This window comes from Amblyraja radiata, chromosome 2 (assembly GCF_010909765.2).
Source record: "Amblyraja radiata isolate CabotCenter1 chromosome 2, sAmbRad1.1.pri, whole genome shotgun sequence".
Taxonomy (NCBI): domain Eukaryota; kingdom Metazoa; phylum Chordata; class Chondrichthyes; order Rajiformes; family Rajidae; genus Amblyraja; species Amblyraja radiata.
Genome location: NC_045957.1, coordinates 64232197 through 64260051, shown reverse-complemented (window position 1 = coordinate 64260051; position 27855 = coordinate 64232197). Strand labels below are relative to the sequence as shown.

The 27855-nt window shown below is 42.3% G+C and overlaps 1 protein-coding gene across 2 annotated transcripts in view; it reads left to right on the top strand.

The window, feature by feature from the left end:
- LOC116990365 (apoptosis regulator Bcl-2-like) overlaps positions 1–27855 on the top strand; it is a 147060-nt gene that overhangs the window by 55277 nt on the left and 63928 nt on the right. The window contains exon 2 of one of the 2 annotated variants that reach the window (XM_033047963.1): positions 22647–22773. The exons of the other annotated variant lie outside the window; for it this stretch is intronic. Coding sequence (XP_032903854.1) covers positions 22647–22652 — 6 coding nt within the window. The 3' untranslated portion in view covers positions 22653–22773. Of the gene's footprint in view, positions 1–22646; positions 22774–27855 lie in introns of those variants that run through there. 2 annotated transcript variants of the gene reach the window in all.

Sequence of the window (27855 nt, the reverse complement as noted above, 5' to 3'; positions counted from 1 at the left end):
GGCAGCGACTGCGATAAATCCCCTCGATGGTAGGGAGGTCAGAGCCGATGATGGACTGGGCAGTGTTTACTACTATTTGTAGTCTTTTCCGCTCCTGGGCACTCAAATTGCCGAACCAAGCCACGATGCAACCGGTCAACATGCTCTCTACTGTGCACCTGTAGAAGTTAGAGAGAGTCCTCCTTGACATACCGACTCTCCGTAATCTTCTCAGGAAGTAGAGTCGCTGATGAGCTTTCTTAATAATTGCATCAGTGTTCTCGGACCAGGAGAGATCTTCAGAAATATGCACACCCAGGAATTTGAAGCCCTTGACCCTCTCCATCATCGACCCGTTGATATAAACGGGACTGTGGGTCCCCATCCTACCCCTTCCAAAGTCCACAATCAGTTCTATGGTTTTGCTGGTGTTGAGGGCCAGGTTATTGTGCTGGCACCATTTTGTCAGTCGGTCGATCTCACTGCTATACTCTGACTCGTCCCCATCAGTGATACGTCCCACAACAATGGTGTTGTTGGCGAACTTGATGATCGAGTTCGCACTGTGACTGGTTACGCAGTCATGAGTATAGAGTGAGTACAGCAGGGGGCTGAGCACACAGCCTTGAGGTGCTCCCGTGTTGATTGTTATCGAGGCTGACACATTTCCACCAATACGAACAGTCTGTGGTCTGTGAATGAGGAAGTCGAGGATCCAATTGCAGAGGGATTCACAGCGACCCAGATCTGAGAGCTTGGTAACCAGCTTGGAGGGGATGATTGTGTTAAATGCCGAGCTGTAATCAATGAATAACAGCCTGACATATGAGTTTTTGTTGTCCAAGTGGTCCAGAGCGGAGTGGAGAGCCAGCGAGATCGTATCCACCGTTGATCTGTTGTGGCGGTAGGCAAACTGCAGTGGGCCCAGGTTTTGTCGAGGTAGAAGTTGATTTGCGCCATGATCAACCTCTCAAAGCACTTCATCACCACCGACGTTAGTGCCACTGGTAGATAGTCATTGAGGCATGACACCTTGCTCTTCTTGGGCACCGGTATAATTGATGCCCTTTTAAAACAGATGGGAACCTCAGACCTCAGAAGTGATAGCATGCACTTTTAGTGATGAAACAGGTGCTTGGGCTTTCTTCGACTGGAAACTCGATCTTTTGAGGGAGGGGAATGTTGCATGCAGCTGCATGAAAACTTCCAGCCGTTTTGCACCAATTGATGAAGTGGAATCCTCGAGGTTGATGAAGATTGTGGGATGATCTGGGGATGCCTTAATTGTCATGTACAGTTGACAATGACCCTATGACAAGTTTGTCAAAGCCACGGACCCCATCATTGTCTATTGATTCTCCGTAGTGTGGTCTTGGAAAATGATGATATGATTGGATGCCCTGCTTGAGCAAAAGATACTTCAACCACTTGTGCGTTTGATGACGGAAAGGCTCTACAATGCTTCTTGCGGATTCTTTGGAAACATCCTGTGGCAAACAAATTGAGGGCAGCTATGACTTTTGTAGCCATTGCTGAAGTGCTGCTTCCATGTCCACTGAGCAGTAGATGCAGTCCCAGCAGCCTGTAAGTGCCAAATTCAAATACCAGTGTCTCAGGACCTAGAGGGACCCTTTTCATCAGCCGACACGATTATGCAGCAGGCAAGCCTTCCTGTAAACTGCCTCCCTCTCTCCCTGTGAAGCTGAAGCTTGGTGTGAAGGTTGTTGCTGTTCCTGCAGCTCCTCCTCCTCCTCTTGATGCTCCAACTGCTGCTGGTCAGCTTTGCCTTCAGTTGGATCTCTAAGCAAGATATTAGAATTGGTTTCCATGATAAGGTGACAGGTCAAAGCTCCAGATGGCAAGTCAATGTCATAAGCTATTACCACACAAAAGGTTCTTGAGTTCTTGCAGATCTTTTAAGCGAGCTGCTCTGAGGTTGCAGTATTTAGTAAAAGATTTGTCTTTCAATTCTTTAATAGTCCCCAACATCTTGCCTTCACGGCAGTTCCTCGATATTCATTGACACTCTGAAAAATGTACTTTGCCAGCAATTCCCACATCCCATGGAAGTACTAGTGAGGGATTGCTTACTCTCTTGTTTACGTGGGTTAAATGTCAAAGTTGGAATTTGATTGCATTTTCTCTGTGTTTACCCTCCCCCAAGTTTGTAATCTTGCACGTTAAAATTTATCTACATAACCTGAATTGGGAAAAATTGAAGAAGGAATTCAAAATGGATTTAATTCATAAAGTCAGAGCTCTGCAGCAATTCAGCCCACATGGCCCATGCCAACCAAGTTGGCATACTGGGCTTGCCCCATTTGGCAGCATTTGATTCCTAGCCCTCTAAAGCCTTCGAATCCATATATCTGTCCAAATGCCTTTTAAAAGTCATAATTGAATCTGTTTCTATAGCTTCCTTTGACAGCTCATTCCAGGTGCGGACTATATTCCAATGCCCCTGAGGTACCTCTTAAATCCCTCCTGTGTCACCTTAATCCTACACTCTCTAAACCTCAACCCTGGGAAAAAGATTGTGAGTGTTCATTTCATCCATGTCTCTCGTGATCTTGTACACCTCAATAAAGTCATTTGTCAGCTTCCTAATGATAGAAGTCCCAGCCTATCCATCCCCAAGCCCACATGCCCAGATGACATTCTGGTGAATCACTTCAGCACTCTTACCACCAATGACACCTTTCATATAGCTGGGCCACCTGAATTGCACACAGTTCTGATTATATAGAATGGGTCAAATAAAGGTTGGGAATGCACACTGATGTTAAAGGAAGGAAAGGAAAAAATAAATAAATAGGGAAAAGAAATAAAAGTAAAAGCTATAGCATCAAATTTTCTTGAAGATTGAAACCCTATAATTCTAAAGTTTTTAAATACAGTCAGTCTCATCCTCTCCAGTCACATAGTTTAGTTACCTTTGTGGGTTCCCTGTTATGCAAACAGATGCCACAGCCAATTTGTTCACAAGAAACCATAAATTAGTTAGTTTTGATGGAATAAAGCCAAGTTTTGGAAGCATTGTTGTTGAAAAAGCAATGTTGTTGAAGAAAGACTGGATGAAACTTAAGTGGAGTATTAAGGTCGGTATGGACTGGCTCTCCTATGTTGTGCCTCCATGTTCTAAGATTTCATTAAGCAAATGGACAAGCTGACATTCTAGATTAGATTGAGCTCTGGTGAGTTGATTCAGGAAAGAATATATTCATTCTCCATGGACTTTATTATGATGCCGTAAACTTGTGGACAATTACACCTGTTATTAAGGAAATCCAGAAACCCATTATCACAGCAATGTTGTTTCAGTCTAGAGTTTTGTGCATTAACCTTGAACCCATGACTTTCTGGTTTGGGTAAGTGTGCTATCATGTTTAGGGTTCATGCATCAGTGGTGTGAATACCTTGCATTTTGACATGATCCAATGTTGCATCATTAATATGCAGCGTTAGTCGGCAGTTGTGATCTGAGCTGGATATTTAGTTTTTAAACCTATGTTTTCAATCTTTTTAATGGTAGTATGAGAATACACTAGGTCAGATATAGTCAGAGGCAAATTCCTGGCATTTTACTTCAAAAAAGATAAATATACAGAACAATGTTTGTGAAATCACATTTTTAATCAGTAACCTTCCTCAAACAGTTATGCTTTCTTAGATCAATCAATGAACCCAATTGTATGTCAGTAACAAAATAATTCCTGACCAATTTACTTTGTTTACCATTTGCTTGGGAACATTAAGGGTTTTCTTGTCTTCTTTAGTTTGCTGGGACCAGCCTGGAAGAAAAATTGATTAACATTTTAATAATCTAGTGCCTTTTTTACTTGTTTATCTATCCACTGTTTTCAATAAAGTCGTTCTCCATCACAACAAGGTTGGGTGGTAATCTGATGGACTGGATTGAAATAAATCCACTCATGCAAATTGTTAGCAAGGCAGTGACGAAACAATCTTCATTTCTTCATATCTTCAAAATGTATGTTATTAAATTTAGGAAAAGACAAGAATGTTCTGTTGGGGGGGGGGGGGGGGGGCGATTGAAGAACTCTCATTTTATTTATCTAGTTTTGATCAAAACTTTATTCTGCTATGCCTTTCAAAACTGTTTCATATAATTTACTGGGCCCATGTGAATAACAATCAGGGTGAGGCATTCTTTCTAAGCTTTTTAGCAGAGGAGATATTAGGACTTCAAATTAAGATGGAGATTAGTCTGGAATTATTTTGTTTGGACATATGGTTGACTCATTGATTGACATGGGGAACAATAATGTGTAATTATTTTATGGACCAGAGCCAACATCCTCTCGCCCCCACCTGTCGACATGTTTGCAAATATACTCTCTATTCCACATGGCAATTCTACGAGTAACATCAAGGCTCTATATGGCAGGAGGGTTTTGTGTGACATTTTGAAGCACTACTTTCAAGATTACTGAATGATCTTTAACACCAGCTTAGACCACTTTTCCAACTCTGCCTTTCACACAGCAAACTGCCTGAATATCACACCAGAAAATTGACTAAATTTCATGGAGCTTTCAGAAGGTAACCTGACAATTTCAAGTAATAGTAAATGCATCTATTTGTGCTTAAAAATACTATAGAAAAAAATGTTGCTGCTTTTCTTCATCTAAAAAAGTTGTAAACACCAGTTTCCTCCTGATGTCTTTTTTATTTGTTTCCTTTTTATAACTGTCAACCATATTGTGAGACAACATCCTGTCGTCTTATTAGTCGGGTCAATGTGGCCTAAAAAAAAGTTACTTTGGGGAAGTAGACTTCCCCCAGAGTTTTCTTTATCTTGAAATCACTATTTATATTCTCAAGTATGTTGTTTTGATCTGAAAGGGGATGCACATATTATATGTAGTTAATACTAAACAAATAATATGTAAGTAAATGCATTAATTACATTACTGAATGTGGCTTTAAATATTAATATTCCGAATAAAATATTTTATATATGTCGGTAACTTCTCAATGCAAAGAATATTTCAGCAGTAAAAATTAGAGAATTTTCAAACTGCAACCTAATTAATAAATTCCACAAAAAAATGATGTTGGAATGCTTTCAATTTGTGATCAGTTGTGTAGAATGGGCAATATTGGATTAGCTAGTTGGGTAGAATGGGTGATGTATTGAATTACAGTGCCCTCCATAAGACCCATAATTTATTTATTTGCCTCTGTACTCCACAATTTGAGATTTGGAATAGAAAAAATCACATGTGGTTAAAGTACACATTGTCAGATTTTAATAAAGGCCATTTTTATACATTTTGGTTTCACCATGTAGAAATTACAGTAGTGTTTATACATAGTCCCCCCAGAGAGACGTCGGTCAACAGGCAATGGGGCGGGACATGATGATTCAGTGCGATGATTGGAGGAGGGAGGAGTGGGTGGGGGGGGGGGGTGGGACTGAGGATAGAGTGCGGTGATTGGAGGAGGGAGACGTGGCACAGACCTGTGTCTCATCTGCAGCCAGGATCGATCCCGGCCGGGTCTCCAGCGTTGTCCCGAGTGCCCCCCCCCCCTCCCCCATGGGTGGCCAGAGAGATCGGGAGTCAGACGCGAGCTGTGCCCCCAGGCCCACAGCCAGCGCAGAGAAGCAGCGCTAAACCCAGCTTAACTCTGCCTGTCCCGCCAGGTTAACCTGCCTGGGCTTGCGGGAAATATGGCCAGCGTGGAGAAGTAGCGCTGGTGTCCCGTCAGTCCAGTCAGGGCTTGTAGGTTAACCTGGCGAGACAGGCAGAGTTGAGTTGCATTTAGCGCTGGATTGAGCCTCCGAAGCCTTGCGCATGTGTGTGTGTGTGTGTGTGAGTGTGCGCATGCGCGCGGCTGCCAATAAATTGTATCCCCCCCTGTCCCCTCCATATTTTGATAGCGAGTTCCGTGCCTGCCTGTTGGGCAGAAGATATAAAACATTGAAAGCATGTACTACCAGAATTAGGAATAGCTGCTTCCCTTCTGTTATGAAGTTACTAAACAGTCTTCCTATAAACTGGGGCATAGTCCCAATTTTCTAATCTACCTCATTGCAGACATTGTACTTTTTCTCTGGAACTGTAATACTTCAATGCTGTAAAGTATATTCTGCACTCTGGTCTTTTTCCCTTTGCACTACTTGCTTTGCTTGTGCAAGTCTTGTGTGTATTTGTGTATAGTATGATCTGATTTAATTGGATAGCATGCAAGTAAAAGCTTTTCACTGTACCTCTGGTATTGATACATTATTGTCACATGTACAAAGTTATTTATTTGATCTGACACAAAGTAGAAGAAATGGGCAAGTTGGAGACTACTACACAATTGATCCCTCAGTTTGGAATTGTCTCCTATTGAAATGGAAGAACGTTCACACCCTAATCTAATGCGTAACTTTAGATAGTTTGAGAATGAAGTTAATGGAGTGTGCTTTTCATATTCCTATGGAAAATGATGGGGCTGGGGTTAATATTCATGTGTTACACATAAGTAAATAAGAAGCCAGTTTAAAACATCATTTTGCTGTAATGATGTTTTAAACTGGCTTCTTATTTACTTATGTGTAACACATGAATATTAACCATTTTGCTGCCAATAGTAGATCTTGGGGTTAGGCCTAATATTCATGGGCACTATCATTTAATTTCAAAACGGTACTCTTAGATTGTGTGTGATAACAAAAGTGAAAGCTATGATAATATTTATGTTGCTTAAAGAACTGACACATGTCATTGAGCTCACTATCACATGCGCACTCATACTGACTTCACTGCTGTTAGTTATCATCCAATAATATACATATTGAAGCAAAAATATTTCTGCCTATTTTAGATCGCATAAAGCGTTAGCTTTGATAATTGTTGAGCTGCAATTTACTGAAATTTAGGTGAGATGCAAACTTTTACAGATGGTTTTGAACTTTTGAAAGATGTAGGCCAGGTTATGTGGTATGTTAGGTCTCTTTAAATATGTATATATATTGGGTGCAGTGGTAGATTGTGGTTTTCTTGTGTCGTTGGTTTTATCAGGAATTTGCTGAGAAGCGTATGCTTTTTTTTTTCTAAGAATACCCATTTCCTAGTAAATTAAAGCCTGGTGGCTATATCTCTATCGGTTCATCAAGTTACAAATTCAGACTGTTGAGTTTAACCAACTTGTTTCTTCGGAGTTGTGACCCATTTTATAAGTCGCGTACTACCAATGAGAAAGTGATTTGCTTGATATAACTGTCAAAGACAGGCCAATAATAGTGAGTGGTATAAGCTAGTGAGGTGCCTTTTCAAGATAGTTTTATAAAGAAAAGCAAGTGAAGCAAATTTATTTTTCCAGTTTATTATTAATGACTGAAAAATTGAAGTTGGGGATTGGCAATGTAATAATTTCTCATTGGCTCAACATCCAATGGAAAATGATTAAGCTATGATCAGCAGGGAAAAATCTCATCAGTCACTTGAGATTTGACAGCCTCACAATGGTGTTGCTTGTCTTGTGATTGTATTTACTGCTGAGGAATTGGACATGGGGTTTTGTTCTATAGTTCTACAGTTGTTCTGCACCAGTTAACTGCCTCATGATTCATTGAGCTCACTGTGATTGCAGTACTTTGCAATAACTTTTTCACATAGTGATTTTCTAATACTGATACTCTTGTTCAGGAGGTACAAAATATTATTTGGGATAAATTCTATTTGCTATGCTGTTTAACTGTTAGTTGTTGTCCGCTTTGTGGTTATAAAAAGGAAGATGACATATTTAGCTAGTTCTGTAAACAGTCAAGTCTTTGACTGAGCGAAGGGATCTCAGTGGTTCAAGTTCAGAGGTTGACGGGTCTTCCCATTGCATGCAGCAACAGTAACATAATTGAAGAACATAAATATAATAAATAAAAGAGTATGCCATTCAGCCACTTGTTTCTGATTTGCCATTTAATGAGATTACAGCAGTTATTTTAGTACAGAGCCATTTTCCTGCACCATCCCCACATCCCGATACCTACAACTTCCTTGCTTATCCTCTCCTTTCCTGTTCCTTACCTCTGCTGTACATATATTCCCCACAGTCCACCCTTTTCTCATTTTCTGGTGGCACATGTGCAGCATTTCTTATGATCCTTGTGTCGTGTTTTATTTAAACTGGACAGAACATGAAGGCTAAGTGACACATACCTCTTCTATGGACAGAACCAATGACACTGAATCTGAAAATATCTGCGTAAAAACCCTGCCCATTATGATACATCAATGTAATGACCTGTTTTGCAGTCATGGAGGTGAATTTTGGCCACAATGATGTTCTGTAAGGGCTTCAGGGTATGAGTCAAACATCAGAAATAACGGTACTGCAACTAAAGAACAATTAGCTGGAAATGATGACAACATCAATCCGGCAGTCATCTATTGCATTCAGATTTGAATAATATGTGGAAACTATATGAGAGAGCTGTATATCTTGTGTTTTCATCAGACTGCCACTTAATTAATTTGGAAAGGGGGGATTTACAGTTTAATACAATATTTTAGTCTGCTGTTGGAGGTATTGCCAACTCCAAAGGCAAACACCATAATTAAATTCATTCTTTCAGTGGTGCAAGAAGTCTTGGCTAACATCCTGAACTGCTAATTGCTGGATTGCAGCAGTTTCTGATGCCCACTCGGCTGAACTATTACTCTCCATGGGGACCCTGGGTAGATAACCTTGAGAACCATGCTGATGAGATGCTCTAAAGAATGATGCAAGGGGACAAGGCGGCTCATTGGCAAGGGGTTAACAGTGACTTAAGTTGAATGTTTTTGTTCTTGCCTGTGTCATGTTCCAAGTCACTTTTATTTTCCTACCTATCTTTTACACTCCTCGTGTAGATTTGGCTGAATACGAGAGAAGGGCTGTTAACGTCATAAGTGTGCTGTATCTATGCACACTTGAAGCTAAGGAGAAAACAGAGACGCTAACATAGAAACATAGAAAATAGGTGCAGGAGGAGGCCATTCGGCCCTTCGAGCCAGCACCGCCATTCATTGTGATCATGGCTGATCGTCCCCTATCAATAACCCGTGCCTGCCTTCTCCCCATATCCCTTGACTCCACTAGCCCCTAGAGCTCTATCTAACTAGAGCTCTATCTAGCTAGTTTAAAAAAAAAAATCTAAAATGTTTTTTAAAATGCACAAAATGGGGGGTGATATCTCGGGAACGATAGATCAACTGTTGCTGAATCTCAATTAAAATCATAAAACTGTCGATGCTAAAATTCCAAAGTTAAAACAAAAATTGCTGGCCTGGTATCATCTCTGAAAAGGGAAACAAATTTAACAACTCATCAGAATTGTGAAGAGTCTCGACCCGAAACGTCACCGATCCATGTTCTCCAGAAATGCTGCCTGACCCGCTGAGTTACTCTGGCACTCAGTGTCCTTTTTGGATTGAGAGATAATGAGTTAGTTTCAAGGTGAGGTAGAGCTGGTTATTTTGAATGGAATATCTTTGACAAGGTGAAGACGGGTTGGAGATGAACTACTAGTTGGACCTCAATTTGAGGACATAGATTCTATTTACACCTACAACCCACACTGGGAAAGTCTGTGAACCCTGTTGAGTAGAAGCCCAGCAGTGCCCTTCATTAGCACACTGAACTAATTTCATGAAAAACCTCTTCACTCACTTTCTTCAAATCAAATTGTAATTTGGGAGTTTAGATTGACCTAATCCATGCCTGGCTTTGTTTGTAATACATGGAACAGTATTTGTTTCGGTCCAATATGTGGCTCCAAATAGACTTTTTGTTCAGTACATCAACAACTGTGGTGTTGCTTCTTACAAACATACATAGCTCAAACATTTGATTACTTTTGATGCCAATTTCCCTGGTCCATCATTGACTTTTCCCTTCGAATTCTGAATCTTTCCATCTCCATGTCTGGGGAATGGAGAGTAACCAGGGCTCTCACTTAACTTTTTTTCTCTGTTGCCAGCCGGGCAACCTTGGCAGCTTTTTAGGTTGCCAAATGACAGTACAGGTGGCCATTTAAGACGGCTTGCATGACGCGTGCGATAATGTGCTCGGACGAAGTGCGTAGTTACCAATCGGAATTGTGCTCAATGAAGCATCCACATATTATTTCTGCTTCAAAGTCACAAACTAAACATATTCACCAATCAAGACATGATATATACCACAATGACATACAGCAAAATTATAATACAGTATCTCAACTCTTTTTACGTTGCAATGAATGTAATTTCTATGATTTCGTTCACTTCCAAACAAAAATGTGGTTGGATTATTCAGCGTGTGATCAACCTGTGTCAATAAATCCTGGACCATGGTAACATATATGCTTAACCATGCACACTACAGATTGTTGCAAGCATGTTTTCTGTGAAGGAAATAAATTTATAATGACATGGCCATAGCATGGGTCGTTGGTACATAAACACTCTCGTTTCCCACATAATTTATCCACAACAAAATATGCAAGTTGCAAGGAAATTTCTAAAGGCATTTTATGATAATAGCTATTAAAAACGACTATACCCATCTGACATGTTAAACAAGAGACAGGTTAAACAACTGACAAGAGATAGCCAAAGGACATAACTGCAGCAAATGTTCTTTTGGCAATATGTTTAAAGGTGTCAAAACGACACATTACCGGAGATTCAGATTAGATGTAGGTGCTGTGAACAGCAATGAAGATACCCAGTTTGTACGCACCACATTTAAATTTTTTTATTGATAAACGCTGTTTCCATCATTCCCACTTCAGAATTAATTAAAAAATTTCAACTGAAATATCTCCTGACCAAATTCGTGATGTATGTAGAAGTAAAACTTGGATAAATCCAACATATAGTTGTGAATGATTCAGTCTGAAGAAGGGTTTCGGCCCGAAACGGATCTGTCTGAAGAAGGGTTTCGGCCCGAAACGTCGCCTATTTCCTTCGCTCCATAGATGCTGCTGCACCCGCTGAGTTTCTCCAGCATTTTTGTGTACCTTCGATCTTCCAGCATCTGCAGTTCCTTCTTGAACACATATAGTTGTGAATGTTGCTCATTAAATAGCTACAGTACTGATACTCCATATTAAGAACACTGATTTGCCGTTAAAATGAATTCTGTAATAATGTGTCAACGGTAGCAGTGACAATCGAACACTGCGGTTTTAATGTTTCACAATTTAATTAATCCATCTTTTAAAACAAATAATAACATTGGGAATTAAAACACATTTGGTTGCATTCCGTTATCCAACAGTCAATGTTCGCTCTGAAGACATTTCCAGCGCAGTAGGGTCGGGGGGTGAATCAGATCAGTGTGGGATGGATAGATTGGTGGGGGGGGGGGGGGGTTGAGAAGGCAATCGGTGAGGGATGGATGGATTGAGGCAGGGGAATTAGTGTGTGTTGGTTGGAGTAGGTAAAATTGTGAGGGGAGAGTGTGGGGGATGTCAGTGGGGGTTGAATGGGGGGGATCAATACGGAATGGATGGGGGGGATCAGTACAGGATGAATGGAGGGATCGCTACAGGATGGATGAGGGGATCGGTGAAGGATGAATGGAGGGGGGGTCAGTACAGGATGAATGGGGGGCAGTGCAGGATGGATGGGAAGGGGGGTCAGTACAGGATGAATTGGGATGATGTACGATGGATGGGGGGTGCAGGAGAATCAATGCGAGGTGGGTAGGGTGAACAGTGCAGGATGAATAAATCGGGGGGGGGGGGGGTAGATGGGGAGGGGAGCACAGGGGATGTCAGTGAGGACTGAATAGAGGCGGGAATGGGGATCAGTGCGGAATGGAGAGGAGGGGTCCCAGGATAAGGGGGGGGGGACGTATAAAAGAGGGAGAGAGGGGAAGGGGCAGAGGAGGTGGGGAGGAAGAAAGATCAGCGCTCCTCGGACAACACTGGCATCATCCTTGGCCTTGGCCGTCCCTGTCCACCGCCAAGTGCCGCTGCCAAAAGGGGAGGCAGTTGGGATCTCCTCCCCACCGCCTCCCCTCCTCCGCCAGCCAACAGGAAGGTGCTTCAGACGGCGGAAGGGGGACTCCCCCGCCCTTCTTCCCTCCCTCCTCGGCATGCGGGAGGCTTTGTTTTGAAAGTGGTTATCGCTGTTGGCGGAGTGGCACGCAGCGGCCGCTATGAGGGCGGGTGGAGTGCGGGAGGAGGTGGAGACGCTATCGTCGTCGCCGCTGCTGTGCGGGGCCCATCGTTCGCTCCGACCCTCCATCACCCCGCACTACAGCCGTCGCCGCTGCCGACCAGTAAAGTCCCTTATTCCTTTTCTCCAGAGATGCTGCCTGACCCACTGAGTTACACACGTTTTTTTGTGTCTATCTTCGGTATAAACCAGCTATTTAGGTGGCTATTGGCAACCAAGCAACTATTAATTTCGAGCCCTGGTAACAAACATCCATTACAAAACCACAGGCTCCAAAGTTACTTTGACTGAAACTTCCTCTGCCCTATCTCCTTTAAGTAATTTATTCTATCCTCTCAGTGCTTTCATTTCCATTGCATCTGCTCTGATGAGAAGACTATCCAAACTCTGGGAGGCCTTCCTGAAACATGGCTTCTCCTCTAGCACAATTGACAGTCCTTTTGGCCGCAACGTGTGTTTCCTTGTACCTTGAAATTACTTTGCCCACATTTTTAGTTTCATATTTATTTAAAATTCAAGGTGTAGTTTGAGGACAACATGAGTGATAAATTGTGCTTTTTGTTGCTATTGAGGGAAATCAGTGATGCATTGATTGAAATAGTCTTCTCCATCTCTTACACATATATGATGAAGTAGTACTTGAAAACCAATTGCAAACTGTATGAGTGCATTAGCGTGGTTCAGTGGAAAACATAGTGAACATCCATCCTCATTTGGTTTTTGCCATTCCTTAGTTATGGTTGGGTCCTTTAAACCCAAAAGAATCAAGCTGAATTTTTCTGCCATTATTGCCAAAAAAAAATTTTCGTGACTAAAACAGGGACCATAAAACAAGTATTTAACTCCTAGTTGCCATATTTAAGGGTTGCCACTGTGGGCTACTAAATAACCATTTTTGTAAAATGCCAAAGATAGTAGTTCTCTAAACATCTTAGCTCAATTCTCAGTTAACCTTCTCTCTGGATTGTAAAAATGAGCTTAAATTTGTGCACCTTTATACTATTCTTGAATAATGGAATGACAATTTGTTCCTTTTTCACCAAATTATTTCAAAGTAGATTGTGAAATGTTTTGAATAAGATATTTATTGTGTTTAAAATATTTGCAGGGTTATCAACTTTTGATTCCATCAAGTCCTGTATCTGGTAAATGTTAAATGCCTCTGAGCCCTTTTATTTTCTCTAGCATTACAAAACAGTTATTGTCAACATAGGAAACAAAACCTGAATACTTTGTAAATACACAGTGGCTGTGGGATGAGTGAAAGAACAGGTTATTCTTATGCCGACCCATTGTAACTTGCAAATTACCAAAACCTTAGTGGGGGAACATAGAGTGGGAGACTATTGTGCAACATTTCAAATGTTGACGAGATATTCGCTGATGAGGTTCTGTTGAGTTTTAGTTTAACTGCTGAAGTTTGATTGATAATTTGCCATTTTGTTAAATACGTAAAATTGAACAGTAACATTTAGAGAATATTTGTAAAATTTGTGTTGAATTAGTTAATTCATCTAATAGTGATGGCAAGAATAACACGATTTATTTTGAGTGATCAAATCAAAAACAAGGGCATAGAACAAAATAGCAGATACTACACAGAATGAAACATGAACGGTAATAGCACATCTGCGAAAGAACATTTTAAAATTGGCGATGGTACCTGAACCCATCACATACCTTCAAGGTCAGCAGAGGACCGGCAGGTGAAGGAGTGAGTGCGGGGATTGGCTGAGAAGGTAATCTCTTGTGGAGTTTTTCAGCAGCGGGTGATTTAAAAACTGGTCGGGTCCAGCCTGCAACACATACCATCAAGGTCGGCAGAGGAGCGGCAGATGAAGGAGTGAGTGTGGTGATTGGCTGAGAAATTTAATTAGCAAATCGGTAAGTTTGCGAATAAGTCAATTTATCAGCTAATATAAGCAAGGTTTACTCTAGGGGAGTGGCCTGCCGGGGAGCGGCCTTGTCGAGGGAAGTGCCTTGTGAGAAAAGTGCGAGTCTTTGGCTGGAGAGTCTTTGGCGAGGAGGCTGAGGGAGGAGACTACGCCAAAAATTGGAGAGGGTGAGACGCCGTGAAGAAATGGCAAGAAAGCTGATTCAGTGTGATGCTTGCAGTATGTGGGAGGTCAGGGACACTGATGGTGCCTCTAGCTGCTACAACTGTGGAAAGTGTGTCCCGGTTCAGATCCTGAAGGACCGTGTTGGGACATTGGAGCGGCAACTGGATGACCTCAGGATCATCTGGGAAAAGCGAGAGTTTCCTGGACAGGACATACAGCGAGATCGCTAAATACCGAAGATACTGGAAAAGATCAAGTGGGTGATGATGAGGAAGGGAAGGAAGCTTGGAGTACAGGAGGCCCCGGGGGATGTACCTCTTAAACAGCTGTTGGAAGCTGTCGGGACAGAAGACACTGCCATTTTGAGCCGCGAACAGATCTGCGAGTCAAAACATGGCGCTGAAGCAAAGTTGAAGACACAGCCGTGGTAGTCGGGGACTCCATCGTGAGAGGTACAGACAGGAGTTTCTGCGGCAACAGGCGGGATTCAAGGATGGTGTGTTGCCTCCCTGGTGCCAGGATCCAGGATGTCAAGGATCCATTGCTGGGCATCCTCAAGGGTGAAGGTGAGCAGCTGGGAGTGGTAATGCATGTCGGCACAAATGACTTTGGGAAGAAGAGTAAAGAGATTCTACAGCATGACTTTAGAGAGCTCGGAAGAAGGCTGAAAAGCAGGACATCCAGGGTGGTTCTCTCTGGTTTGCTTCCAGTTCCTCGTGCTGGCGAGGGCAAGAACAGGGAAATAGGGGATCTGAATGAGTGGCCGAGGAGCTGGTACAGGGAATGAGATTCTTAATCTGGGATCCGTTTTGGGGCAAGGGTGAATTGTACAAAAGGGACGGGTTTCACCTTAAGAGGCGGGGGACCAGCATTCTGGCAGGCAGGTCTGCCACTGCTACACAGATGGTTTTAAACTAAAACCTAAACTAAAACTTAAACTGGTTTCACACAGAGAGTGGTGAATCTCTGGAACTCTCTGCCACAGAGGGTAGTTGAGGCCAGTTCATTGGCTATATTTAAGAGGGAGTTAGATGTGGCCCTGGTGGCTAAGGGGATCAGAGGGTATGGAGAGAAGGCAGGTACGTGATACGGAGTTGGATGATCAGCCATGATCATATTGAATGGCGGTGCAGGCTCGAAGGGCCGAATGGCCTACTCCTGCACCTAATTTCTATGTTTCTATGTTTCTAAATTGTGGGAGGGAGGAGGCAAATTGGGAATACAAGGATGGAGTTAAAGGGAAAGAGAGTACAGGAAAAGTTAAGAAAGACACACCAGAATTAGTGGGGCAGAAAGCTCACAAAGGGATAGGAGAGTATGGCCAAGTTAAATAGGAATCGATGTGAAAGGTGAGGTGAATAATGGATTAAAAGTATATATGAATGCGCAAAATATAAGAAGTAAAGTGGATGAGCTTGAGGCTCAGTTAGAGATTGGTAGATATGACATTGTGGGGATTACAGAGACATGGCTGCAGGAGGATCGGGACTGGGAACTAAATATTCATGGTTATTCGTCCTATAGAAAGGTCAGGCAAGTGGGCAAAGGAGGTGGGGTAGCTCTGTTGGTGAGGGATGGAATTCAGTCCCTTGCGAAGGGTGCCATAGGGACTGACGATGTAGAGTCGCTGTGGATATTGAGGAATTGTAAAGGTAAGAAGACACTAATGGGAGTTATCTACAGGCCCCCAAACAGTAGCCTGGATATAGGGGGCAAGTTGCAGCAGGAGTTAAAATTGGCGTAACAAAGGTAATGCCACTGTGGTTATGGGAGATTTCAATATGCAGGTTGACTGGGAAAATCAGGTTGGTTCTGGACTCCAAGAAAGGGAGTTTGTAGAGTGCCTCCAAGATGGATTCTTAGAGCAACTTGTAATGGAGCCTACCAGAGAAAAGGCAATTCTGGATTTAGTGCTGTCTAATGAACCAGATTTAATAACGTAAATCAAGGTAAAAGAACCGCTCGGAGGTAGTGACCATAATATGTTTTAATCTGCAATTTAAGAGGGAGAAGGTTAAATCGGAAGTGTCAGTGTTGCATTTGAACAAAGGGGACTATGAAGGCATGAGAGAGGAGCTGGCCATGGTCGACTGGAAAAGGATCTGAGCAGGAATGACGGTGCAACAGCAATGGCAGGAATTTCTGGGCATAATCCAGAAGATGCAGGGTCATTTCATTCCAAAGAGGAAGAAAGATTCTAAGGGGAGGAAGAGGCAATCGTGGCTGACAAGAGAAGTTAAAGATGGAATAAAACCAAAAGAAAAGGTGTATGACATAGCAAAGAGTAGCGGGAAGCCAGAGGATTGGGAAACTTTCAAAGGACAAATGTGGGTCCCTTGAAGGCAGAAACAGGTGAAATTATTATGGGGTACAAAGAAATGGCAGAAGAGTTGAACAGGTACTTTGGTTCTGTCTTCATTAAGGAAGCCACAAACAATGTCCCAGATGTACTAGAGTACAGAGGATCTCGGGAGACAGAGGAACTGAAAGAAATTTACATTAGGCAAGAAATAGTATTGGGTAGACTGATGGGACTGAAGGCTGATAAATCCCAAAGACCTGATGGTCTGCATCCCAGGGAATTGTAGGCGCATTGGTGATCATTTTCCAGTGTTCTATAGATTCAGGATCAGTTCCTGTGGATTGGAGGGTAGCTAATGTTATCCCACTTTTCAAGAAAGGAGCGAGAGAGAAATCGGGGAATGATAGACCAGTTAGCCTGACATCGGTGGTGGGGAAGATGCTGGAGTCAATTATTAAAGATGTAATAACGGCGTATTTGGATAGCAGTAAAAGGATTGGTCCAAGTCAGCATGGATTTATGAAAGGGAAATCATGCTTGACTACTCTTCTGGAATTTTTTGAAGATGTGACAAGTAAAATGTATGAAGGTGAGCCAGTGGGTGTAGTGCATCTGGACTTTCAGAAAGCATTTGATAAGGTCCCACACAGGAGATTAGTGGGCAAGATTAGAGCACATGGTATTGGGGATAGGGTATTGACATTGATAGAGAATTGGTTGGCAGACAAGAAACAAAGAGTCGGAATAAACGGGTCTCTGTCAGAATGGCAGGCAGTGGCGAGTGGAGTGCCGCAAGGCTCGGTGTTAGGGCCGCAACTTTTTACAATATATATTGATGATTTAGATGATGGGATTAAAAGTAACTCGAGCAAATTTGCAGATGACACAAAGCTGAGTGGCAGTGTGAATTGCGAAGAGGTTGCAGGGTGACTTATCCACTTTGGCGGCAAGAACAAGGAGGCAGATTATGATCTCAATGGTGTCAGATTAGGAAAAAGGGAAGTGCAACGAGACTTGGGTGTCCTTGTACATCAGTCACTGAAAGTAAACATGCAGGTACAGCAGGCAGTGAAGAAAGCTAATGGCATGTTGGCCTTCATAACGAGAGGATTTGAGTATAGGAGTAAAGAGGTCCTTCTGCAGTTGTACAGGGTCCTGGTGAGACCACATCTGGAGTATTGTCTACAGTTTCCGTCTCCTAATTTGAGGAATGACATCCTTATTATTGAGACAGTGCAACGTAGGTTCATGAGGTTAACCCCTGGGATGGCGGGACTGTCACATGAGGAAAGATAAGAAAAACTGGTCTCATATTCACTGGAATTAAGAAGGATGAAATGGGATCTTATAGAAATGTATAAATGGACTGGACAAGCTGGATGCAGGAAAAATGTTCCCAATGTTGGGGGAGTCCAGAACCAGGGGCCACAGTCTAAGAATAAAGGGGAGGCCATTTAAAACTGAGATGAGAAAAAAACATTTTCACCCAGAGTGTTATGAATTTGTGGAATTCTCTGCCACAGAAGGCGGTAGAGGCCAATTCACTGGATGAATTTAAAAGAGAGTTAGATAGAGCTCTTGGGGCTAGTGGAATCAAGAAATATGGGGAGAAGGCAGGCACGGGTTACTGATTGTGGATGATCAGCCACGATCCAAATGAATGGCGGTGTTGTCTCAAAGGGCCAAATGGCCTCCTGCACCTATTTTCTTTGTTTCCATGTAACCCACCAAGCATCCCAAACAAGCTGAACATTCAGCGATAAATAGATTTAACCCAAAAGCTGTTACAGAGACTTGGTTGCATGGTTACCATGGTTAAGAATTAAATATTCCTCTCAAAGGTAAGTCAGTACAGAAAAGGAGGTGAAGTATCTCTGATAAAAGATGATAAATAAGGAATGATCTAGACCCAGAAAAACAGTTTAAAAAAAAAAAGGTGGTGGGAAATAAAAAGACACGTTGGAGTGGTTTACCAGCATCACAATTAGAGAGAATCAATTAATAGGTTAAGCAGTGGCAAATATAATACAAAGATCAAAGGGGGAACATTAATTATCAAATGGACTGGGCTGGTCAGATTCCCAAAAGGAGATTGGGAGATGCATACATTGAATGCAATCAGGATAGTTTTCTGCAACAAAATATCTTTAACCTTGTGTCAAGAAATAGAATAATTGTTAATCTTATTATGGAGTAGCCTTTTAGCAGAATATGTTCACTAATCAGTCGTGTTTTTGTGCATTTGCAGATTGAAAGATCAGTTTGAAACCTGGTTCTTGGAAAAATAAAGCCAATTTCTGTACAGATAAGTAGAGTACAAAATTAGATTTGAAAGGTTTGAGTAGATAATAGCATTTAACAAAATATTTAATGCAAAGGTGGTTGAGAAATAAAAACTCCACTAGAGTGGTGTTCTGTCCTGAAATAAACTCATCATATTAGATTAAAAGAAGATTTTAAGGTTGTTGATAGCAGCAGTAAGTCTGAAGATTGGCAGATTTTCAGGAAGCAAAAATTCATAAGGAAAAGATAAATTATAAGAATAAGCAAGAAAAATAACAAGGAGGATTGTAAGTTCTATAACTGTCAAATGTATGAAAGCAGCAAAATATATATATCTACGAGAAATTATAATAGGAACTAAGAAATGGTTTAGGCAATAGATGGATAACTTTGTGATGGGCATGAAATAATGTTATGCCTGTGACTTTCCTAAGCATTTTTTATGGAGAGGAAATACTGAGGAAGGTCACGGGCATAATATTAATACTTCAGAAAAGAGGAGCCAGCAGGTACATAGTTTCTTGAAGGTGGCATAGATAGGTAGGTTGGTCTAAAAGGCCTTTGGCACATTGGCCATCATCAGGCGGAATAATGAGTTTAGAAGTTGGGAGATCATGTTGCAGTTGTATAAGACTTTGGTGAGACTGCATTTAGAGTATTGTGTTCATTTCTGGGCACCTTGTTAAAGATATTGTCAAGCTTGAAAGGGTTCAGAGAAGATTTACGAGGATGTTGCCAGGACTAGAGGGTGTCAGCTATAGGGAGAGGTTGTGTAGGCTGGGTCTCTATTCCATGGAGCACAGGAGGATGAGGAGTGATCTTATAGAGATGTATAAAATCATGAGAGGAATAGAGCGATAGATGCACAGAGTCTCTTGCTCAGAGTAGGGGAATCGGGAACCAGATTAAGTTTAAGGTGAAGTGGGAAAGATTTAATAGGAATCTTGAGGGGTAACGTTTTCACACACGGTGGGTGTATGGAATGAGCTGCCAGAGGAGGTAGTTAAGGCAGGAACTATTTCAACGCTTAAGGAACAATTAGTCAGGTATGTGGCTAGGACAGGTTTGGAGGGATGTGGGCCAAAATGCAGGCAGGTGGGACTAGTGTAGATGTGGGCAAGCTGGGCCGAAGGGCCTGTTTCCATGATCTATGACTGAGTTGCAGATGCAGATGGAGATGGCAAAACCAAGGCTCGGTGCAGTCTCACCAAGGTCCTATGGAATTGTCATTTGACTTCCTTACTCCCATTTGCATGTACATGTCATGTTCTTGCTAATCATCAGCTGTGATTATAGCCTTGGTGCAATGATGAAGGGGAGGTAAAGAATAAGTGCACACTGACACTATTGTTAAGCAAAAGAAATTGCAGTTGGATGCTTCCTCTGTGTTAGCTCAGGCTGCTGCAAATGTGTTTCAGGATGTCAGCAATAATGATCTTATCTCTAACATTTGCCATCTGTCAGCTCCTCTCCCTTATTACCATCACTTGAACTGGAAAGGCTTGAACTATATCAGCACTACCTCCCTTTTGCACAACCACGCCACCTTTATCCTAAAATTATCAGTTTTTGTGAACATAGTTTTTCACCAATTGTAGATTGGGAAGACAGAAGCATGACTCCCTGTGTAGGAAGGAACTGTAGATGCTGGTTTACACCAAAGATATAGAGATACACCTTATCCATACCATTACTAAAATTGCACATTATTGGAATTGATGGTGCTTTCTGCTCCCTCTTTTTTAGTGGAGAAATTGAGAAAAATGGATATCAGGATTTCTTAAATCCCTGGTAATTGATTCAGTTTAGCATTGTGTCTGTTTCAGTTTTTGGCAGGGTTGCTGCCAACCTCAAGTGATGTGCAAGAGCTTGGATTGCAATGCAAAATGGGAAGTTGGCTCATTTGTGTACTGTATACATCTACTGAAGAGTATTCCTTTACATAGCGATGATATCAGGAAGCTGAGAAGAGCCACCATGTGCAAATCGAAAAATAATTGAACATTTCTGCTGAAGCTTATTATTTATGGTGTACAAGTTTGTTTCTACTCTTATGATTTTAAACGTTAAAATTATCTGCATTTTGAGATTAAAAATTCTGAAATGGTATTAAAGGGGAATGAATCAAAATGCATTGTTCTGTGTTGATGTCCTGTGCCCCTAATGTTCAGGGTTATGATGCAGGCGGAATGTATTGATGAGCAACCACATGTTATGACGCAAAGTCTGGGGTAACTCAGCGGGTCAGGTAACATCACTGGAGAACATGGATAGGTGATGTTTTGGGTCGGGACCCTTCAGATTAATTTAGGTGTGGTGGGGGTAGAAACCTGGAAGAGAGAAGGGGCAAGACAAATTCTGGTGAGTGTTTGGTGGATACATGCAAGGGGGATTGTTGATAGGCAGATTGTTGGGCAAAGACCAGAGATGAAAAGACAAATGGTGTTAGACAAGGATAGAAGATGTTCTGCCACCTTCAAAATGATTCTACCACCAGTCGAACCTTTCCCATCCCGACCCCTGTCTGCCTTCTGCAGAGACTGCTCCCTTCCCAATTCCTTGAATCACTCATCTCTTCCCAGCCAAACCACCCATTCCCAGGTGCTTTCCCCTACACCCACCTCTTCACTCGCCTCCATCCAAGACCCCAGCAGTCCATCCAGGTAAGACAGAAGGCTATGTTTACCTCCTCTAACCTCATCTATTGCATTGGGTGTTTCTGATGTCGTCTCCTTTACATCGGCGAGACCAAGCGTGGTGCCGGAGATCGTTTCACCAAATACTTGCGCTCCGTCACTAAGGCCTGCTGAATCTCCTGGTTGATAAGCATTTTAACCTATGAAATTTGAATTCTCCAGGACTGTTTCGCTATGCTGCCTGACCCTTTGAGTAACTCGGCACTTTTAGAAACATAGAAAATAGGTGCAGGTGTAGGCCATTCGGCCCATCGAGGCAGCACCGCCATTCAATATCATCATGGCTGATCATCAAAAATCACTACCCTGATCCTGCTTTCTCCCCATATCCCTTGATTCCTTTAGCCCTAAGAGCTAAATCCAGCTCTCTTTTGAAAACATCCAGTGAATTGGCCTCCACTGTCTTCTGTGGCAGAGAATCCCAGACACAACTCTCTGGGTGAAGAAGTTTTTCCTCTTCTCAGTCCTCTCATCTAGCCTGTCCAATCCTTTAAGAATTTTTTATGTTTCTATAAGGTCCCGTCTCATACTTCTAAATTCCAGTGAATACAACGAGTTGCGTTGGGGGAATGGGTGAGTGGTGGAAACGGGCTGTGTTGGCGAAACGTGTGTGGTGGAATATTGCATTGGGGAAACGGGGCCCAACGGGTCGGGGGGTAGGGAGGGGAGAGGGGTTATGGAGGGTGGGAGGGAGTGACTGAGGGTGGGGAGTGACTGAGGGTAGGGGAAAGGGGAGGGAGAGGTGAAGGAGGGAGCGGAGGAGGTGAGATGAGAGAAGAGGGAGGGTGAAGAGGAGGGGGAGGGAGTGTTGTTGGATGAAGGAAAATTAGCCATGCCTGCGCAGTTGGGGCTTATGGGTTGGTGGTGGAATATTGCGTTGGGTGAACGGGTTACGTTGGGGGAATGGGCGATTGGCTCCGGGGGGTGCCTGTCTCCGGGGTGAGCGCCGACACCGCGTTCGGGGACCAGCCCTCCCGTGTGACGTCATCCCCCCCACCCCCTGCATTGGGGGACGGGGCCCAACGGGTCCCACTTGGTCTAGTTCTGTATTAAAAACAGAAGATGCCAGAAACACTCAGCAAGTCAGATATATCAATGGAGATAAAAACAGGTAATATTTTTTTTAAACATGATTTTAAACATGTTTATTTTCTCACAATTCCAGATATGAAGATACCTTAATGGGCATGATCTTAGCAGGAATGGGTGAGGCGAATGATGGGAATGTGTGAGATAGGACAGAGACCAAGTATGTTCTTTGACAGAAGATAGACACAAAAAGCTGGAGTAATGCAACAAGCCAACCAGCATCTCTGGAGAAAAGGAATAGGTGACGTTTCGGGTCGGGACCCTTCTTCAGACTGAGATTCAAGGGAAAGGGAAACAAGATATATAATGACCGTGATATAGAAGAAATGAATGAAAAAAATGCATAAAAGTAACGATGATAAATGAAACGGGCCGTTGTTAGCTTTCCAGGAAAAAAATGAATTCAAATGCTAGCAATCATTATTTTCTTGCGAAGAGATAATGAGCCTCTGGAAATGTAATTTAAATATGTTGGCCCGAAACTTAAACTGAAATAGGTAAAGAGTTGAAGCTGTTTCTGGTCTCATGTTGGCTGTTATCCTATCATGTGGTAATTACCTGCATCCTGGCATTATTTGAAATAAGCTCTCAAGTTGTCCCTGGACAAGACACGATCTTTCATTTAGTGAGTACATTTTCAAAGGAACTTTTATACTCAATGAGGACAAAACATTGTTTGTATAATTCAATAAACATTATATCTGTTGAATTATTATTTTTTGCATTTGCTTTTTGAATTTGTTTTCAGTTCTTTCTCCAACCACTTTTGTCTGTATCTTAAGACTGGATTATGGTAAATGAATGGTCTAAAATAAACCAAAAGCAGTGTTTCTAGAACAATATTTTCAATCAAGGGTACAATTGCTGATAAACATTAGCACTACGTCTATAATGTTATGCGCAAACTAGACATGAATGCATGAGCTGGGGCTTATACTTTGAGCCTATTTGTAGATTCTCATTATGAATGCTTGTTTTTGACATGCATCAAGTTGTCTCAGTTAAAAATCAATCTGAAACTGTAACTGGGTTAGGAAGAATTATTTAAAGGCAAGGGACTTTTTACAAACGCTGATTTTAAAACTCTTCTAATTGGCTGACTTGTCCCACAGAAGTTGTAATTGAAGGCAAGGGTCACCCTCTTTTGCTGCAGCTGAGATTTTTATGTTAAACTGTGAATTCTGCTAATTACACCATTTAAATCCAGGTTATGAAAATAGTTGTAGACGAGGTGAGCTTGAACTTTAGGTTTTCATTGGCTATAATTAGATGAAAAGTTAAGTTGCATTACTTGAACTCTAAGAACACCGGTAGTGGTAGCTATCTTCATTCTAAGAAATTGGGTGGTTTTGATGCTATACAATTAATTATCACATCTTGGAACTTTTTGTAGAGCTCATGTGAATTTGTTGCACTTTAAATGTTTTTATCTGGGTTGTAAACAGCACAAGACAGGAGACGCTGTTTAAGTTTGTGAGAAACTTCACCGTTGTGAATAATTTTCTATGAATATCCTCCTTCCAGTTTGTCAAGCAATTTTAAACTTTACTCATTCACTGATCAGAATTCAACATTGCTTCAATGAGTGTTCAATAATGAATGTGATCCTTTGGGCTTAACTTTGTATTTTCCAAAATGGAATACAGGTGCACAACCTTTTATCCGAAATTCCAAATAACGAAAAGCTCCGAATAGCGGACATTTTTTCGGTCCTTGAAGAAAGGTCCTTGAAGACGTTCACCGAGGGCGGCCCGCAGAGGTGACAGCGGAACCTCCGGTCGGTCCTCGAAGAAAGGGGAACTAAATCCCCATTCATAAAAGAGAAGGTGAGGGTATATTGCGCGGGAGGGTTAATAATTGACAATCTGCTGCTGCCTGCCCGCTGAGTTAAAAAGTTCCCACGGTAGACTCACGATACACAGTGTATCGTGAGTCTTGCGTGGGAACGTTTTAACTCAGCGGGCAGGCAGCAGCAGATTGTCGCTCCCTTCAGTTTCACCCCACCTACACCCCTCTGCTTCCCGGCCATGTGTGTGACCCCTTCCCTCCCCTCTCCAGCTCCCCGCCCATTGCACCGGCGCGGGGGCTTTGCACTGTCTTCACGTCGACGATGCCAGCAGGTCAGTGCCAGTCACCGGAGACGTCAGGACCAACGGGACACCGACCCCCAGGCCCACTGCAAGCACGGAGATCCCAGAGACCCACAGCCAGCAGCAGCCCAGATTCCAACGTTCCAACTCCAGAGGAAAACTGCAAACTGGCCGGAGACGTCAGGACCACCAGAAGCCGCTCCCCGATGGGCCGCTATGGCGACAAGTGGCAGTTCGCCCACAGCCCGAGCTGCGCCCCCTCATCGGGACACCGACCCCCAGGCCCACTGCAAGCACGGAGATCCCAGATCAGCAACTCCAGCCCAGCCCCGCTCCAACTCCAGAGGAACACGCTCCCCGTAGGGGCAGAAGCTGATGGTGTGCAAGGTACGTCTTGTTCTTGGGGTGGAGCAGCTCGGGCTGTGGGCGAACTGCCACTTGTCTCCGTAGCGGCCCATCGGGGAGCAGATTCCTCTGGAGTTGGAGGGGGAGGGGGGGTATTGTGCTGTTTGATCGCCCCCTGGTATCCCAGGGACAGGGAGACACAGCGGCTTTTGAGAATGGTGGGCAATCACTTCCAAAGTTCTGCCCACACAGTCAGTACACCTCTCCTACACTTGTCTCCCGCACTAAGATCATCTCGCAGAGAATGATCCCAGCCTAACCCTCCCTATTCTCTCCTATTCTGCAAGAAAAAACTACATTGAAGACTCAAACTCGCGATCGAGTAACTGCCGGGATCGAGGCGCAAACTCGCGACCTTGCGGATATGAGCCGAGCACTCTACCACTGAGCCAGCCGTTAAAATCTACGCTAAAAATCTTCCATTCCGAAGGCTGAAAAATTCCGAATTACGAAACGTGTCTGGTCCCAAGGCTTTCGGATAAAAGGTTGTGCACCTGTACTTCCAAAATGGCATACAAACATTTCTAAAATAGTTAAGCTGCATTTATTTGGTCATATTGCTTTGTCAAATAATAAATGCTTGAGTTATTGTTCAGTTTCATGCACAATTATTTGAAGCACTTTCTAAACATTTTTGCAGTGTGACCTCTCTCCTTGTTTTTTGTTAATAAGTTGCACCCCACCTGTTCAATGGAGCTGTCTATCCATACAGGTTACCTGTATGGGAAATTTTCTGCATTTGTGTTCAGGTGTTGTGATTTTTTTTTTTAAACTTCTAATATACTGACCAGCACTCTATTACTCGAGAAGATTAATCAAAGAATATTAATTGAAAATTAATTCTGGTACTAGGACGAGAAACAAATTTGGTTTCAAATCCAATGGAACAGTGTGGCCCAGGAATGGAGCCCTGCCAACTGAGCTAGCAGTGTGATAGCTGTGTGACCTCAAGGCCTTTGTTGGTGTGGATTTGCTTCGACTTGAAAGTCAAATTCTGAAGAGTCAACGGCCCTCTCATGTTATTGCTTAAACATATCACCAATTTGAAAATCAACCCTATTTGACTGATTCATAAAGTAATCTGTTCCTACAGAAAAATAACTGTGCATGATCAATTGAGAGTAACTCATTTGTGAGAGCATATTAGATGGTCATAGTAAATGAGCGTATTCCCCTTGTTATTGTTCAAGATGTTAATATTTATCTATTTTCAAGGTAAATGGGTTCATTAATTAAATTGTCCAATTAATATATTACAAAAGGTTTTCTGTTTTTTAATGGGGAGGAAAAAATTGATAACATTGAGTTTAGTATAGGTGGAGAGCGCAAATTTATTATGCTGCGTTGAAGATCAGTGTCATTGATTCAGGTGTACTGCCCACCACTGGAAATATTGAAATTATAGGTCCACACCCTGATTTTTGAGTTGCACATGCTGAGTAGTGTTTAGAGTGATAATTACCCTCGGTGATGGAAATTAACAGCATTCAGAAGTCACAGTGGTTAACTGTGTTTGTTTATTTTCTTTGCCCATCTTGTGCGGTGGTTGATCTAATTCACCACATTCTAGTTTCTGAAGTGACTGAAGCTATTTATACCAGGTAAAGTATACTACAGGGACCTCTTTGGAGCTTGTAGATGACCTGAAGTAATCCTGGTATTGCACTGAAGAGAAGGACATGATACGATGAGCTGCTTCTGCAGATAAGCAAAATGATGGCAGCTCACCTGGTTAATTTGAACAGGAATAAAATAAGAAAATGTTGGAACTGGGGAAAATTATGATAAGCTATTTGTTCAGGTTATGAACCAGTTGTCAGCATTTTTCTACTTTATTCCAGATTTCTGGCGTTTGGGGTATTTGACCTCATTTTTCAAACATTTTTTTGTCAACTATCAGAATGCTTTTATTATTACTATAATAAATTGCTCTCGGGGGCTAGTAGGCAAGAACAGCTCTTCAATTAATTTTCAGAAAGCTTACTGGTTCAGTCAGATGGCTTACTTTCCCAAATGCCAATTTGGACCATTTTGGTTAGCCCATTTACCATTTGTATGGAAACTGAATAGGACAAAGTGAAGGAAAAAATTGTTATTTTCCACATGGCATGTACTCTGGACTTTTAATGACAAGAAATCAATCGGCATTTGTTAGCAATACACTGTAAAATTGGCAGTAACTTTAGACTTTTGTGCTTGTATACCTTGATGTGGAAATCTCGAAGTTGCCAGTGATTCAGCACTTCTCCATGGTCAGTGCTGTTTCACTACCTTGTCTGCTTGGGGAAATTAGTTAAATTGACATGCATTTTGCAACTGGCTGTAATATAATCTGACAGAAAAATGTAAAATGTATCATGCATAGTACTAAGATATTATTAAATAGCAAGAGTAATTAATCTTATACAAGTGGACTGTTATCCATTGGAGAAAATAATTTTTGCATATGTGCATTGCAATTCACAGATATAGTGTAATATACTACTTTTTAAAGTTATTATTTTAGTTGTTATTTATGTACTAAATATCTATATTACTAAATCTCTGTTCTTGACCGCTTTTGGCCTTCTGTGCTGCGATTTCCGAGAGAACGCCGCCACCTACGGCCGTCATTTTTGGCCACCTCGCTCAGAGCCCCCTTCCGCCGCATGTGTGCCGAGGATTTGTCCCGTCGATGAAATATGACAGAGATATTAATGTTTTTACAAAATTCCCCATTCTCTCTGCTGCCCCTGCTGGAGGGAGGGGGAGGGACTATAAAACTAGGAAGTGGTGTGCCTCAATCAGTCT